The 18,250-nt window shown below is 41.6% G+C and overlaps 1 protein-coding gene across 2 annotated transcripts in view; it reads right to left on the reverse strand.

Annotated features, from left to right (window-relative positions):
- ASTN1 (astrotactin 1) overlaps positions 1-18,250 on the reverse strand; it is a 306,207-nt gene that overhangs the window by 184,915 nt on the left and 103,042 nt on the right. For both annotated transcript variants that reach the window (NM_001266732.1, XM_077989823.1), the window contains 1 exon segment: positions 17,576-17,763. In NM_001266732.1, coding sequence (NP_001253661.1) covers positions 17,576-17,763 — 188 coding nt within the window.

The following is an 18,250-nucleotide window of genomic DNA, read 5'->3' on the forward strand; positions in this document are numbered from 1 at the left end:
TTCTAATCACAGCCCCCAAATTCTAATCCAAACCCTGGGAGAAAAATGGGTATCCATGGTCATATCCCTTGTAATGTTCCAGCTGTGACTCAATCTTGGCATCCAAGTAAGATGCACATTAGAGCTCAAGAATTGTAGCAAAGGGAACAGAAGAGGAAATTAAGGGCTGAGAGGAGATGCTGACGTACAAACACGATTAGAGCATCATACGCCAATATCCCTTCCAAGCCCCTCACTCCTTGCCAGCAAGCTTTGTCTGGCATCAAACAGGGGAAGGAGGAGAAACCCTGGCAGTCCAAAAAGTCTTCTTTGGGGCCCCACACTGAGTGCTGTGGCTCTTATTTCTCCCTCTTTAAAAAATTATTAAATTGAATTTGTTTTTCTCTGGAACTAATCAAGCACAAAATCTGAAGAAGAGGCCTGGTTTGTGAAGGCAATCTCTGAATGAGGTACTAACATTCTCATTAGGATGGGCTTCGTTAAGCCACCAGCTCGAACATCAGCAGCATATTGTCTTCAGCTAATTACATTTTTTGCTGGCAAAGCTATTGTACAAGTCTTCAAATCCTTCCCATCATTAATTTTAAGAAATGAAACACACACACACACACACACACACACACACACACACACACACCCAATTGCCCTGTCCTACCTCCTCTCTCCCTGGCATCCTACCCACCCATAGCCCCAGGCTGTCAGCTTTGTTTTTCTGTTTTTTCAGGCTTCCTCTCTTGTGCTGGCATTTGTTGTTGTTGTTTGTTTTGTTTTGTTTTTTGAGGTGGGGATGGGGATTGTGATGGAGTGGGGTGCAGGTAGAGAGTCTGTTGCTTAGGCCTGATTTCTTCACTAGCTGACCATGGTCCCCTCTGTTCCCAGCAGAACAGCCAAATGCTGGTTGCTCCCACCAAGACCTCCCGCGCAGGCCTGGTGCTCACCAGCCAAAGATGGGCAGGAGCAAAGGGAAGCTGGAAATTGAGCCCCAGCTCTTCCCCACCTGCCAGAGAAAGTGACAAAAGGCTCAACTCTGCTATTGTTTGTCAGGTTTTGATTTGCTGATAAGTGGCTCAATCATGCAGGGAATCCATAGGTCAGCCAGAGACTTTCGCGTGATACAAACGCAGTCAGGGGTTCTTGCTTCCAAGACAACTGACGAGACAGACATCATCTGCTGGGCCAACTGCCTAATTCTATACCTGTTTTCCTGAACCCATGGGGTCATTCCCAGCCAACCTGCAACATCATTATAAATTAATTCAGATCATAGTGTTCACAGAGTTTCTTCTTTCTACATTTTAATAGTTGTGATTTATTTTTTCTATTCTTAACATTCAGTTCTGTTGTAAGGGAGAGAGAGACAGAAAGAGAGAAAAACGGGAGGGAGAGGAAAAGGGAGAAAGAGCAGGTATGGGGTAACAGGCCTTTCTCTGCCTATCTCCAAACCTTTGCTTTCTCATTTCCCTGAAATGTCCTTCTTTGTATCTCCCCTACCTATGCCTTTTCTGTGCTTTCAAGTTGCAGCATACATCCGTCTCCTTCCTGAAACCTACTTTGATTACTCTGATCCTCAGACATATTGTTCTATTCCAATTCCTAATGCATATGTGGACATTTATCAATTAATCCTTAATCCCTAATTCTGTTGCTCCCTGTATCATGGCTCTGACTGGACTTGCAGGCAGAGACCAAGTTCTAAATTCCTTCCACAGCCCCAGCCTTAGCAGAATGTCCAGCACGGGGCTGACACTCAGTGAATGCTACATAGCTTGATTAACTCCAGGGAGGCACATTCAGCTGACTTGCTGAGGCTGACAAAACACAAACAGCATTACGTTCATACTGTTGGTCAGTTCAGACTGAAGACCTCCATCTGAAAATCTCTCTTCCTTCTTTTCTGCTGGTTCCTGGATCGCTCTGAGGGGCACTCCCTTGGTCATGGAGTCCTCCCAGGAGAAAGTCAACTATAGTCAGGTGGTGGTTTCCTTACCCATGAGGATGCTCAAATGTAAGGTGCATGCTACAGATCCATCACCCAGAGGATACAGCTGTGTTTTTAGAGCGTGTGAAGACTTCTCTTTACCCAACCTCACTCTAGCTCCTATCTTTTGGTGCCTTTAGCCAGCATTTGTGAGACGGCTGAAGGCTCACTTATAGTGACAGATTGTTTTTCTAGTAAAATAAACTAACCTGCACGTTAATCTAACTGTTCTTGCTCCACTCCTTAGAGGTCTGCAGGAATAGAGTATCAACACCAGAGAAGTCAAAACTTGTAATCACATTAAAAATGTCTATTTAGAATCTAATTATAGCTACATACATGTAGCTGCATTACATACTTTATAAAGTGAATGGTGCAAAAATAAAAGTCCCTTCCCTTAGAAACGAAAGTGTTAATTTTGCATTTATATTTCTGTTTCTGCAGAGTGACTACAGGTAGGATGGAGAAGTTCTTCTTAACTTCATTCTATAATTGGGGAAATTAAATTTGGCTTAACAGGAAAACCAAACACTGTCAGGACCAACACTTCTCCATAGTTGTTTCTGCCACCATACCGTGAGAGATACAGGCTACAAACCGGGTAGACCCCATTGGCACACTGAAGGCTCAATGTTCCCCTGGCACCGGCTGTAACTCCAATTTTTTATCTCTCTCAGTCAGCAAAGTATAACACAATGTAAGTTGAGTGAGAATGACCTTATTATAGGTCATTTGTAACTCTGACTCCACTCTAATGGAGAAAAGAAAACCAGTCACAATTTTCAGCACTTTACCTATTATTAGTATCAAACGCACTTGGCACATCTTACAAATGATGCAGACAGACCAGCCATCGTGACACTGTAGTAGAAGTGTGAAAGCAGCCACTGAGAACAGGAAAACCAGGAGCTGTTGGTTTTGCCCAGAAGGCTGAGTCAGGGACTTCCTGGATATTCGGGCTCTGGGAGGGGCCCTCTTCATTGCAGAACACCATGTGGTCTCATCCCACCCCTTATACCATGCCTCGTGACACTCAAAACTAAAGTTCCCACTCTGGCAACCTTTTATAGTAATTTTGCTCAGTATCAACTTAAAAATTATACGTATACACGCACACACACGCAGAGGGAGAGTGAGATGGCCTCATGATCTAGCCACTTCTCGTGTGTGTGACAGCCTTCCCCTAAGGTTCCTGTTCCATGAATATGTGAAGGGAGGAAGAGATGTGAGGGTTCAGTGGAGAAAAGGGAGCACAGGACTAGAGAGGAGGCCTGAGAGAACATTTTGCTGAAGATCTTCCAGGACAGAGGGGAAAATACACTGACTGATCACCTGCTCCCCATCCCAATAGTGCCACTGACCAGCCATTCAGCCATCTAACCTCCTTGAGCCTCAGCTCTCCATATTACCAGACTTGCTCAGCCTTCCTTGCAAAGCTGTCTGTTCATTCCCAAAGTCCCTTTCAGCCTCTCAGCAAAAGGCCAGGCCCTCGGTTAGGACTGAGAGAAGCATAATCCCTCCCACCAAGGAGCTTACACTCAGGGGAGGTAGGCTTATGCACAGGTAAGGATGATGTAGAAATATGCACCACGGATTGCACAAAACTACTTCACCCAGCCCGGAGAGAAAAGGGGGTCAGAAACACTTTCCTAGAGGGAGTCATGGGGCAAAACTGAATTTTAAGAAGAGTAGAAAGAGGTGACCTCACTCAGAGGAGAGGAAAGACATTCTCAGCCAAAAGGCCAGCATAAGTGAAATCACAGAAGTATTAAATAGCAAGGGAGGTTCACAAAATATGACTGATGGTCAGGGTAGCTCACAGAGAGGAAGGCAAGGAGTGGAGGAGATGAGGGGCAGGCATGAAAGGTTTAACACCCTGGAAGTTAGCTTTCTGAGTGGAGGGACCTACTCAAGGTTTTCCACCAGGGAGGAGACATAGTTCAAGTTGCATTTTATTAGATTCAGCCTGATGGTGATTGAAGGGAATTGTTTTAGGGAAACAAGTCAGAAGACAAGAGTGAAGAGGGGGGAAACCACTGTATCAGTCCAATGAGAGGTGAGGGGGGCCTGCACTTATAGTGGTAGTAGAGAGGGAAAGAAGAGAGGGAGTCTAGAGATGTTTACAAAATAAAATAAGCAGAGTATGGTGAAAAGGAGGGCACAAGAAGAGGATCCCATGGCCATGCTGGGCATAAGGACAATGAGTCTGCAGGTACAGAAAGTGGAAACCTGGGTAATAAGAATGAATGGGAAGACTGAGATCCATCTGTTCCTAAATAATGAAAATGCACTACTTGTTCAGAAGATCTTCAAGTGAAGTAACTGTCATTTTCCTTTGGAGTGTTCTTTCTTTTCAACCCTAGTGACCTGGAATGATTAGCTAGGTAAGGCAGCATCTAACACAGATGCTGATGAAAATTTCTGGATGCAAAATACAGGCCTTTGAATGCACTTACAGTATCACACAGGAACAGCTACATGGCCCACTTCCCACTCTTAACTTTTTTCATTAGATGAGATCAGGTGAAAACGAACATCAGAATCAAGCCTGATCAAAGAGGCAAAGGAACTCTCAAAGGGCGGCCGCCAGAGGGGCTCAGGATGTAGAAGAGGAAAGCAAGAAAGAGGAAAAGGCGCTGAATCTCCAGTACCTCAGAGGAGCCTCTCACTCCTAATGGCAACATGGGACTGACTTGTCCTTGTCTTCCCCTGATCCAGGGACTCTCCTGAGAACCAGCAAGGCCAGCCCAAAAAGGGAATCTGAGACATGGCCTGCAGGTCCCAGCATGGTTACTCAGCAAGGCAGAGTCCACCATCCTGGCAGAAAGTTTCCTTCTAAAGCAAATATTTTTCCCCCTAAGACATAACTGTTATCCTGGGAATAGGGCACATGGGGCAACTAAAACAATACTTCCATAAGAAAGAATTATATTATATAAAGACTGGCTGGGCTTGACCTGCCAGGAATCACTCTGCCTCCGGCTTTACCTGAGTCATTTTAGGGAGGAGGATAAATGTCTCCTTCCGGGAGTATTCAAAGGCCTCCAGAGGCAATTCTGGGAGATTTCCCCTTCCCAAATCCCCCAAAGCTGGAGGCTGAAGGCTCTTCCTGTGGCCTGCTCCCTAATGTGGGGGAGCCACTCCATCCTAAATCAAACCAGGAGGCTCCTAGAACACTTCATGCTAGCAGAGGCTAACAGTATGTCAGAGAGACTCGCTGGAGACACAGACACAGAGGAGCAGAGCAGGCCGAAGGCAATGGCTCTGAACCAACAATTCACAGATCAAAGGCGCCTGCAGAGAGCCCCCACTGGGCCATGTGAAGGGCTCAAAGTCACCAGCCTCCCTCCAAAGGACCAGCCAAAGATTCACAATGGGATGTGATAGCTCCCTCCCAGGATGGATCTTCTTCCATTCAACCCAACCTGTATACAAGCCCGCCAAGCCCAGCATGTTGCCCATAGACCATCATCTCATATTCATAAATGGAAAAAAGAAAAGCAGAGTTGCTGCAGGGAATGGAAGAAAGTTTCTTCATGCATTTCTTTCTGTGTCAACCAGGGATTGCTAGTGTCCCACATGTCCTTCATTTTCACATTCCTAGAATGTGGGAGCTGAAGGCAACTTACAAGTTCAGCTAGCCTGGGACCCCCAAGGCACAGGACATAGCCCATCTATGTGCTCCTGGTATGGGTGTGCCAATTGCTGTTAAAGGGGTGGGACAGTTTTATGTTATCATTTATTTGTATAAAATACTATCTGCCTAATCTGTATTGAAATAATCAACTATAACATCAAACCCCTGATTTTATTGACATATTTCTCTCAGATAAGGCCAAAATAAGTTTAAATTGAAAAAGCAAGTCAATTTAAATAAGAATATTCAGAAAATACTAACATAGGTTGCACAAAAATATGCCAATAAAACATGAATGCCAAAGTTTTGAGAATACTTATCTCATTCCAGCCTCTCCTGTGTAGATGAGCAAACTGAGGCCCAAGAAGGTCAAGGAGCTTGCCTGAAGTTTCACGTTTTTGAGAGAAAAAGGTCTATAATCAAAGCTTCCTGACTTCAAATCCAGTAGTCTTATTGCAACATTAGGCTGCTTGCCTCATCAGCAAGCTTTCGTCACAAGTGAGAAGAGGAAGATGTAATGCTGTCTGCGTGAGGACAGCTGGGTCCTAGGCCCACGTCACTCTGCTATGAAAGCTACAGCAGAGCCCTGGCTGGGACCTGTTGGTGCTGCCTTATCTGACCCCAAGGTGGAGTCCGAGGAGGGTGGTCCTGCCATGGAAAGGCTGGGGGCCTCAGAGGCCAAGGCTGTTCACTCTGAGCCACAGAGCACTGAGGAAAGAGGGGCTGGGGATGGACACAGCCAGCTGAAATCCCAGGGATGATGACTAGGATGTATACATTCCATGACACTTAGGAAATAAAAAGAGAATGAAAGATGGATGCTTTCACATCACTGTTGGGACACAAAGCTTTTCTGAGTTTCCTCTGTATGACAGCTTACTTCATGTAAGAATGTGTCTGAAAACCCACAAATGCCAAATTATGACATGTTCACTCTTACAAATCCCAAGGGCCTATATATCTAAGTCCCAAATCCTTCTCACTTCTTCCTCAGACAAGATACAGGCATGGAGGAAGTGAAGGTTGAATCCTTTCATAAGGATCTGATGACTGATATCCCATATGGATCTCCCATATAGCCCATATAGCCCTGTCTTCTTTACGGTATTAGGGTAGCAGAACTCACATCTCAGGCCACCTTAAGCAGTTATACAAATCCCAAATGTCAGAATTGGGAGCCAGAGCCCAGCAGACCCCAGATACAATTCTGTGAAGCATCCACTACTGTCAGCCATAGTACAACATATTAATAAACTGACATCTGATTCATCCCAAGTGAGAAGGCTACTTGACTCATCCTTTGCTATTCATGGACATCAGCAGCAGTGATAGAGGTATCATCAGGAGAGAAATCATAAATAGCAAGGCAGCAGCAAGAGGCTCCTGACTTTCCTAGATTTATTAGAGAGAGAGAGAGACCCCTTCCAATCTTGGGGAAGGCTACTGACATCTGCCTGTCACATGGGTAAGCCATTTAACAAACTTTAGCAGATACTTAAATGTGTCACAGCTAATTTTATAAGGCAAGGCTAAAAATGCTTTGTTCACCCTAAACTTTAGCAGCAAGACCAAGAGCCACCACTAACTCTTAAAGATATGTAACAGTCCTTACACAAACCAACTTTATTATAACATCAATGTCTGGAAGCATAATTCCACTTCTATTCTTATATATTTATATGAGGTATTTTGCTATAAGGGGGTATTTTAGCATATCCAAGCATGTCACACATGTCTACTGTGCACTCAAAGTTGAAACCAAGCAGGAGCCATCAGACTCACAGGGAAGAAAAAATAGCATATTTGCTAATAAGTATCCTGTTTATACTTTTCTTGTCAAGTCTAAGCATAGTTTTGTTTTCATTAACATCTGTCTTTGCTAAACTCATCAGTGTCTCTCAGGAGAAGCTAATGTGCTTGCATTTCACCTGAATTTGTGAATACCACATGTCTTGAATTTCTAGCAAGAACAATTTTTGTCAGTGCTTTAACTGACAATTATAATCAATCTGTGGGGGTCTGGCTAAAACTAGCAAATTATTTTCTTTCACACTGCAAATAGAACCCTAACGCTTCTACTGAGTTGTTGGGTTGTAGTCTTTATGTGGGTTCTGCAGACAAAATGGGGAGAATGTACTAGACTGAGGTCAGCAAACCTATGGCCTCCAGGCCAAATGTGGCCTACTGCCTGTTTTAGTAAATGAAGTTTATTGAAACACAGCTACATGCATTCAGTTATATACTGTGTATGGCTACTTGGGCACTACATTGGCAAGAGATAAGTAATTGAAAAAGAGCTTGGATGGCCTATAAAGCTAAAATTGTTTAACATCTGGTCCTTTACAGACTCCTGGCCTAGATAATTCCTGCCATTGTCCATGTTAGGGTTTTCTCTGTGGACACATGGCTGGCTACATTTACTATACCTAAGTCTAATTCATCTCCAGCCAAGGCCCATAGGTGTGTGTTTGAGATCAGATTTAAAGGTGACTTTGGGTCTGTGAGACAGACCCCCAATTTTAGAGATGGGCAGAGGGTGGGGGAAAGATAGTGTGATCTGGAGAAAAGGTAATGGCATCAGAACTCAGAATCTCTGAGTTCTTACATCAATGCTGGCCATGAGTATCACCCACTTCTCTAAGTCTTCTTTTTCCCATTGCGAATGAGAGTAATAACAATCTCGTATGTGTGGATACCTGGGCAGTGATGGAATTCCCTAAATGACATCACTTGGTTTGATTAAAAAATAAATTAGTAAACGAAGTTCTTCCAGAGAAGTTGGAGCTGAAATTATCACCCTAAATTATAAGATACCTGGTAGGTATCAGATGTCAATTATCAGACCCGACCTCAATTATCATCCTAAATCATAAGACACTTGGTAGGAAACCCTGTAAACAATGAAACAGAAGTGACATAACAATTCCCTGAATGGACATGACTGCATCCCAGCTTTGTAATGGTGCTATTCTGTTGTCCTGATATCCCTAATTGCCTCGGTCTTTTCCCTGAGCACAATCCTCTAGGACTCCTCTGAGAGGTTGCCATGATCACAGATTCTTTTCTGACTCCCTAAGCTGGTGGCCCCTGGGTCACACATTGTAGGCAAGATTGTTACAGGCAGCTTGCATGACCCTCCCAAGAGTTTACCGAGCTAATATTTAATGGGTACTTCCCTATGGGCCAGGCAGTATAGGAAGTGTTTATAAGAATCATCTCACTTAATAATTAAAACAGCCCTATAAAGTAGGATTTAATCGCATGTTTGGAGAGGGAAAGTGAGTTTAGAGTGTTTAAGCAATTTGTCCAAGGTCAATAAAAAGATCGGGTAAGTGGCAGAACTAAGATTTAAATTGGTCTCAGAGCAAAGCCCTTGCTGTAAACTGCCTCACTAAAATTCAATACCATAAAACTACAGTCTTTGTTGGCTTCTCAATGACCAGTGTCTTCTCAGAGCCAATCTCAGTCTTCTTTGCAATATTTGATCTTCTTGCCCAATCCAGCTCTTCCTTTACCTTTTGAAGCAGCTCATAGACCTCACTATGACAGCACCTTGTCCAATTCACTATGTTCCTTCCTAGTCTTCAAATAAAGGATTTCTACTGTGCTAGCTAAAAGAAGTAAAATTATTCCATAACCTGGAAAATTGGAGAAACTATCCAACCCTAATACCACCAAGTAGCAGAATTGTGTAGCAGAGTCAAGTTTGGAGTCATATACACTTGCCTTAAATCCTGGCTTCCCTTCTCGCAGCCTATGTGACTTTGGGCCTATAATTTACTTTCTCTTAGTCTCAGTGTTCACATCTGAAAGATGGAAGAAACGATAGCTATTTCACAAGGTTGCTATGGAAACTGATTGATAGTATGTATGCAAATGATCCCATACAGTGCTGGAGACACAATGAGGGCTTAGTGAGCAATAGCTTTATTACTGTGAATATTACCAGTTTCTAATATTGATTGAAACCTCATGGAAATTATGACTCCTGCTTTCAAAAGGATCTTCAGGGATTTCTGAAACTGAGTACTTGAAAGTAAATTGCTAGCTTCTATATCAAGTGAACTAGATTGCTGAACAGAATATTACATCAACTTGTTAAAAGACATCAGCATCCTTTTGAAAATTTGGCCTCTTAGCTATTTTTCTTGCTGTCTGCAGAGATGAGGGTAGCAGAAGGCCTCTGTGAACTTCAGGAAAAAGAAAAACAGATTTACAAAGAAGATGTAAAGACTGAAAAGGAGTGAAAAAGATGATGGAAACTACTTGTCTCTCAGTTCTACCAAGGGCCCTCTTCAAATAGTAAGCATTAATAATGTGATTAAACGCTCCCTGAACGCAGAACTTTGTCTTATTCATTTCCTATCTACTCAGTAGCTAAAAAACTCTGAAGCCTGAAAACAGTGTTAAATAATCAATATCTAAATGAAGGAATGACTCAATGATTTTAAAAAATCAATGATGTCAATAATGCTTTGAAAATACTTTTCTAGTTTCTAAAAATTTCCTGCAAAAGTGCGAAAGTTTGCATATGAAGAAGCAAAGTTCATTGTTTCATGACTTTCACAATTTTAGGCTGGAATTCCCCAACTACACTTTTCCCTTCCCTGCCAATAAACCCACCACCAGCTGTGAGGTGGTGTGACTGAAGCCAAGGTTAGCAGGTGGGATTAGCCAAGCTGAACAGAGTCTGAGCTTCTGGGGTTAGCTGCCTGGTGTAGCCACAGAAAGAAAATTTGTGTTCCATCATGGTTGTCGGTCCTAGTGCTTGTAGCGTTCTTAGTGTCAAAGTAAAAATGGAGTAAAGTGTCAGATGAGTCTCAGCAGTCAAAAGTCAACAAAACATCAAAAGTTGGTGAAATGACACATACTAAATATACATTGTGTGCTCATTACGGGTCAGGAGAGGAGTGCTTCTCAAAGTATAGCGTCTGGACTCTGCCGACAGCCTTGATTCAATTCATGGTCCTGCAAACTAATAGTTGTTTACCTTTGGATAAATCACATAGCCTGTTATGCTCTCAGTCTCCTCGTTTGCAAAATGAGTAATAACATTACTACAAAATGAGTAATAACATTATTTTTTAAAATAAATAAAAAATAAGTTAAAATATATTGAAAGCACTTGAAACAATGTCTAGCACATAGTAAGTGCAAAATACGATTTTGATGATGATGATGATAACGAGATGGTGCCTAGGTTATATTTTGATTCTCCTAACATCTCTGCAAGTTAGGTCTTAGTCTGCCTGTTGTACTGAAAACAAGAAATCATGAAATCAGTTTTTCAGCCTCTGCTAAAGGAAATGGCTCTGACCTATGCCTGGAGCAGGAGTGTACCACATAAGCCCACCTCCCCACGATAACCACCGGAGGAAGGCTAGGATCACATTCACCTGTGGGATAACCTGATACGAAAGCTTTGAATAAACAGGGTCTATGGTAACAAATTAGACCCATCTGCTTCTTTCACTAAGGAGTCAGAATAAGGGAGGAAGGCAGGACATTTAACAGCAGTGGGAACAAAGTTGGAAACAACTGTGAAGCTGTGAAAAGTCAGAACAGGTCATGAGTGAGGTGACTTGATGAGTAAATGGAGTGTCAAACATATAAAAGTGTCGCAATTGAGAGAGATGTATAGAATAGACTAGACAAAGAAGTTAATTCATAGCAAGAGGAGCAATAGAAACAGGTGTGAAAGGGCCAAACCACAAGCTATGGAGGCTGAGGGCTGATGAAATCACTCAGATCCTCAACAACTTCCCAGTTCCAGCCTTCATGAAAATCTGCTCTTTGAATATACTTTTCAAAATCAGGAGAGTGTTGTCTCCTTTATCTCCGTATGAATTTCTACAGTACAACTCTATTACACAGAAGGCCTCAGTGGATCTCCATTCTCTAAAACTAAAAAGCCTGACCAGTGCATTCATTTTATAGGCGAGATAATGAAGCTTCCAAAAAGCTCAGCAAATTACCTAAAGTGGTAAAGCCAGCACATGAAGCCCACTCTTCCAACTGTAAATCCAGCGTGTCTTTCCACTATATCTCAGCTCTCATTTTACTGGAATACGAAAGGGCACCAAACAAGAACAGAATAGATGAGCAATCCAAATGGCAAATGAATTCATGTATACCTATGCCCGATGCATCTTGGCAAGAGATGCAGAGCATCCCATGGTGCCAGGTGAGGGAGGTTTGTAAGCCAAACCTTAGTTGGCACTTGACATAGCCCCCAAATGGACCCTGGCATCTCCAGGCTTTTGCACATCAGCATTTCAGAGAGAAACAAAGAGCAAAGAGGTTTTGTTTCAAGAGATCTTACTGATTATCTTAGGAACTGACCACAACTTTCCTAATGGAAGGTAAAATAGACAGTGATGACCCTGGAATGTGGGCAGTATGACCAGTAAGTCAGTTCGGCCCCATGAAGGATGGCTTGGATTGCAAGAAAAGTCTTCTTTGAACCAAATCAAGACCTGTCTTTTTGTTCTTTCCGACTTATTACTCTATCTCTGTCCTTTCTAGGAACACACAACATGCTTAAATGTCTCCATTTGTTGCTTAAAGACGAGAAGGATTGGTTCTGATAAATTAGGGCATCCTAAGTTGAATGAAACAAATACTACAAATTGACCATAAAGATGCAAAAGTGACCTTGATTAATGAATTTGTTAATGAGTTTTTGTAACAGATCTGCTGAAGGCAAAAGGTGCTGACAAAAAAGACATCTAACCCTCTTTCCTGGGCCCACAGACACTTAATAAGAAACTAATAGTGTTGATGACACACAGTGACTGCCACGCTTAGAATTGCTCCTCTCTACATTGGAAGTGGCTGTGCTCTAGGAATGAAATGAGGCACGGCTTCAAGCAAACTCACACGCGATGCTCAGGCAACTGGACTGAATGAACTTGAATATAACAGTAAGGGCAAGGATGAGGCTTTGGTAGAAAGTTGTTATGCAGCCGTGGAAACATGATCCTGGAGGCTTCCACAGGTGTGTTCTGTGGGCTCTGTACTGACTCAGCCCCAAATACTACTTTTCCACACTGGCACTTTCCCACGGTGCCCATTCTATTTGCTGAACTCTGGGACTGTATAATGGCACCTGCAGCCTCTTTTTGTCTCCAAATCTTGTTCCCAACATTGTTTCTCCCAGGAGTGAACTCTGTACGTTGGGTTCACCTGGAGATCCCAGAAACAGGGAGCCTGGGGGCAGGCTAAGGCCTCTGATGGCAGCCAGCAGTAGAAGGCCATGGGGGTCTCCAGATACTGGCCAAGGAGCCACAAACAGCTGGGGCTACTAAGATTTTTCCCCCACAACAGTGCCTAAGAAGGCTGAACCACAAAAGATATTCTCTACCAGTGGGAGTTATCAATACAGAAAAATTTCATATATATATATATATATATATATATATACACACACACACATACACACATATATATCTCCAAAGAATTTTAGAAAGGCTACTTGCTGTGAAAAATGTACTTAACCAACTTATATGCATATAGGAAATCTATTAACACTGCCATCTTTAATTAAAAAGATGAAATATATAGACAATACATTTAAATTCTACTGCGCACCATTAAACTCGTTTGCATACTTTAAGAAGAAAAATATACATAGTATGGTACATTAGCACAAGTACAATATGAAAATTTAAATCCACACAGAGTCTGAATATCTGACATGAAGTCATATTGAAGCCTGGTCTTCTATGGAGTAAACCATTTGCCTTATAACTGACCAATTGCTTGACTTCTGGTTTAAACTCACACTCAGTTTTCATTTGCTGAATCTGCTTTCATTTGTTCAAGAGTTTGCAAAAGAGTATCCTTGTGTACTTTCATAGTTCTGATGTCAATTATCTTGCAAAATTTGAAATAAATCTCTTCAGCCAAGTTTGAATCATGCAAGGAGGTTAAAATACATCATTTGACCCTCAAAGCAATAACGTAAGATTTCAGAAGGGAAATCCAATTATTCTACGCAAGGAATAAATGGTACCTCTTTGGAAAAAAATAATTCAAAAATTTTAGGATGTGATTGAAAAATAAGAAAAGCAAAAGGTTTTTCAAAGTTTTAAATTGCCCAGCTCCCAGCTGGGGTATTGGTTTTCTGCAAGCCCACAATTTTGCTGATGGTTGATTTATACTGGGCATGGTATAAAAGAGAACTTGCAAATTCTCATTCATAGAATGCCATAAGGGTCCAAAAAAAGGTTTCTTTTACTTCTCATTCTCTCGTTTTTTATATTTTGTGTTTAAAACAAAACATAATATATGCAAAATATAGAAATAAACAGTGGTCTCTGCATTGAGGAAATATGGATAAAAAAGTATATATACAAAATAAGAGAAATGTAAACTTTAAGATTTTCATAAAACCATTAATTCCCTCTTGCACATATTGGGAATATTTAGGATTATTAGTTAAGCTTTTAATTATACATTTTCTTAACAGAAGGGAAAAGGTTGGATGTGTTCATGTTTCAATAATCACTTTATCTTTTCTCTTTTCCCAATTATGCTATTTTGATGCAATTTGAAAACTGTATCCATATTGAGCATTAGAGTTAATGAAAAATAGTTTTGCTATTGTTATTTCATAACTAAAGGGGTTTGGGTAATAAGATTTCATTTAAGTGTATTTCACCACTCAATATTGTTACAAATCAAAGACTTTTGCTATCTTCTGGCATTTATAATGCTGTCATCCAGATGCCTCTATTAGCTGCCTACCTTTCCTCCAAAGGGTATGGTATAAAGTGTGCCAAATACAGTCTACCAACACTTGAGTCTCTTAAGAGGAAGCCATCAGAGACTCCAAGAACAACATCTTCAAACAGGATACCCTCAGGCTTGATTTCTAAGCTGAAGGCAGATACACAACTTCAGACTTTGAAACTGTTTCTAGAATAGGATCCTAAGGATGAGAAAGGCAGTGTGTGGGGTGTGTGTATGGAATGGTAATGGAGGACAATGAGACGTCTAGGTGGGCTGCAGTAGGCTCCACTAACCAAACCATCTTTGATAGGGAAAGGAGGGGGTAGGGAGGAAATATTTATATCTCCAGTTCATCCTGAGATTCCTGTTCTGTGGAAGTGAAAGGCCTTCATGATTTTTTTATGGAGATGTTGGCCTGTCCACATACAAGAGGCCAACCCAAAGACAACACAAGTCTTTCCTACCCTTACGTTTGCCTATGCCCTTTTGTCCTCTGTCTCTTTAGCCTGGTTAAAAACAAAAGAGAATAAATTAAAATTAAGCTGAAGGAATCTTCTCTTCCATTTTATTTGAAAAATAAACTATCATTGGTGGTCTGCCATGGGTGACAAGTAGCATATGAAGGAGAGGTCTCAGAGATAAGTTTAAAGTTGACTCTTGTTCTTTCTCCATTTCAGTGTCCACTGTGCACTAATTCTTGCTCAGGGGATCTTATTTGAAAAAAACACTACAATGTAGGATTTTTCATAGAGGTTGTTTTATTTTAAGGGCACAACCTATTTCCTAAAGTCTTTGGCATTTTTGATCAGCATACATATTTTTTAAATTTTTTATTTCCATAGGTTTTGGGGGAACAGATGGTGTTTGGTTACATGAGTAAGTTCTTTAGTGGAGATTTGTAAGATTTTGGTGCACCAATCCACCCAGCAGTATACCCAACCCACAAACATACACACACACACACACACACACACACACACACACACACACACACACACACACACTTCTCTAGAGAACTGACTGAGCACCTAATTCCAGGGATAGATGGTAGGGTGCCTCCTACACTGAAGATACAATGCGACAACAAGTACAAGTTTCAGGCCGTTTGTCTTTCCGCAGATTCTCGCAATATGCCCCCAGCCCTCCCCAGACTCCCCTTCTGACATATTGTTTGTCTCAACTTCTTCTATTTAGGGTCCTTCCTTAAAATATAATCGCAATATTTATTTTTGGAAATTGCTATACACCTTTCTTTACCTTAAACATTTCATCAGTGTGACAAAGACTGGTTCTTTGAAATGGTCTCAAACCAAAACAAAACAAAACCACCCATGACCACCATTGCTTCCCACACTGATGGCAGGATGTGGATGGCTGGCGAGAAATCCACCATTGTGCCCTTCTTTTTAGTCAGACCATATTATAAATTTGAAGACCATCTGGCCTCTAAATTAATCACTCCAGTCAATGCCAGGGTCAATTCAGCTGACCTGCCTGAATCCTGCCACTCTCTGGACATTACAAGCTACAAAAAAGAAGATAACCTTCTCAGGGAGGAAAAACACTGTTCTTTAATAAGGATATGCAAGTACTGTACTCCCATGCTATAAACCTTGATTAATTTGTAAATGTGAGTAATAGCAACCTCATTTACCTGCCTGACATCTGACCTTATCTGGATATTAAGGCTCAACATTTGCAATTCAAGAACTGTTTTCTCCACCATATAGTTTAAACAAAGTGCCTCGTGTACATGCAGATAACCTGTCAAGCCAGTTACTTATGGGGACGCTGGTTGAGGAAGAAATAGAAGGCTTACATTTTGAGATTTATCGGAGATTTTATAGAGAGATTTTCCATCTTTGGATAATGGGCATTCTTTTATATCTAAAATGCACTCAGTTTCCCTCAGTCTTATATATAAAACTAAATAGCATGTAGTGATGGTACTAGAGCAACAGATGAAATAAGGTTTGAACTAAGACTCAGGTTGGTTCTGTGTTGAGTTTCCTAACAGTGAAATAATCTACATCCTCCCATATACATGGTTCATAAATAATCAGTCAGGTCTCAACCTGCTATTAGGCTATCCTAAGAGTAGACAATGTGTTTATTTACCAACACAGTATCAGCACATAAAATACCCAGTGTAACAGGTTTTATTCATCTCTTCACTGGGAAATTCATTCATTTATTCCACAAATATTAATGAAGTATCAACTGTGTGAATGCATTGTTCTAGGTGCTGGGGACACATCAGTAAACAAAACGATACTAAACAAAAACCCTGGCCTGCAATCATAGCACTTACTTTCCAGTGAGATTCTAGAATACAAGTTCCTAGAATGTTAGAAAGAACCTTCCAACTTTTTTTGAGGCTTCAAATTTCTAAGTAGGAGAAGGAATGTTAATAGTAAAGGATCTGAGTTGAGCTAGAGAGAGATGCAAGTGTCTATTGACATGCCATCTATTGTAAGAGGAGAGAAAGCCAGTTTACTGGCTTCCTCCTGGCTGGGAGAAGAGAAAACAGAACTTGGTAGCGGCAAGCAGCTTGAAGAGTCAGTCATTTAATAAACATTTTTGGAGCAACTACTCTAAGATTCTCCAATATACTAATTGGATAATTCCCATCTATGACAATCCATTACCCTCATCTAATTTTGTTGTTGTTGTTGTTTGAGACAGAGGCTCACTCTGTCACCCAGGCAGAAGTGCAGAGGTGCAATCTTGGCTCACTGCAACCTCAGCCTCCTGGGTTCAAGCAGTTCTCAGGTCTCAGCCTCCCAAGTAGCTGGAACTACAGATGTGCCCAGCTAATTTTTGTACTTTTAGTAGAGATGGGGTTTCACCATGTTGGCTAGGCTGCTCTTGAACTCCTGGCCTCAAGTGATCCGTCCACCTTGGTTTCCCAAAGTGCTGGGATTACAAGTGTGAGTCACTGTGCCTGGCTGCCCCGATCTATTATTATCTCTGGTTTGTTAAAGTTTCTTCATATATGAGCATGTTCCTAGAGAAAACAGTTGGGGAATGGTACTGTTAGAAATAGTTGCAATTATCACTTACATCACAAGTGGATGCATTTCCCACAAATGGGAAATTTGCTTATTAACATGATCAATGATCATTACAGAGTTGGGTCTGATACAGTGGTATCTATGACACCAAGACCCTTAATGTCAAGGTAACATAAGCTATGGCCTGACAGGCTGAGGCTGTACTGCTCTTACCATGACTGAGATGTGGAGGATCCTCAGCTCCTCTTCTGCCGACTCATGTTGGGGTTCTTCAGTGGGGTCTTGTCCAGGAAGGCTTGGGGCACCATCTTGGTGATGAATGTGAAAAAGCAAAGTGCCATTCTCCAGCCACTGCTGCCTCCAGCGCACCAAAGGGATATCCTCTGTGTTCCCTGAGATCTCTAGAAGATGAACACCAAAGGCACAGGTGAGAATTTGGATGAGACCAAGTTTTTCATCTTCTTCCTCACCACTTGTACCAATTAGTCAGTTTCGTCTGAAGCCAACAGAAGTTTCCAACAGTGTATAGTTAGGTCAGATTTTGCTGCTACTACAAACCACAAGGAAGAGAAGAGACCCTGAGAAGAAGACAATTATCTCCCGTAGGTCTTTCCACCATAAATCTAGTAAGCCAGGCTCTCACCCATTGAGAAAACTATCAAGGTGAAAAATCAAGTTCTTTCCCTTATTTCTATGATCTTTTACACAGCTCAGTTTGAATACCTGATAACCCCCCGAGGTAAATGCAAGGTTGTTTACCTCTTGTAAGTTTGAAAGTATGAGTTCCCCAGCAATTATTCCTAGACATACCAGTAAATTTGCCAAGGAGAGAGTTGGTAATTACTATGCAGACAACTGGCATTTATGGAATAGTCCTGGGAGGTTACT

Source organism: Macaca mulatta, chromosome 1, assembly GCF_049350105.2.
Source record: "Macaca mulatta isolate MMU2019108-1 chromosome 1, T2T-MMU8v2.0, whole genome shotgun sequence".
NCBI classification, from domain to species: Eukaryota; Metazoa; Chordata; class Mammalia; order Primates; family Cercopithecidae; genus Macaca; species Macaca mulatta.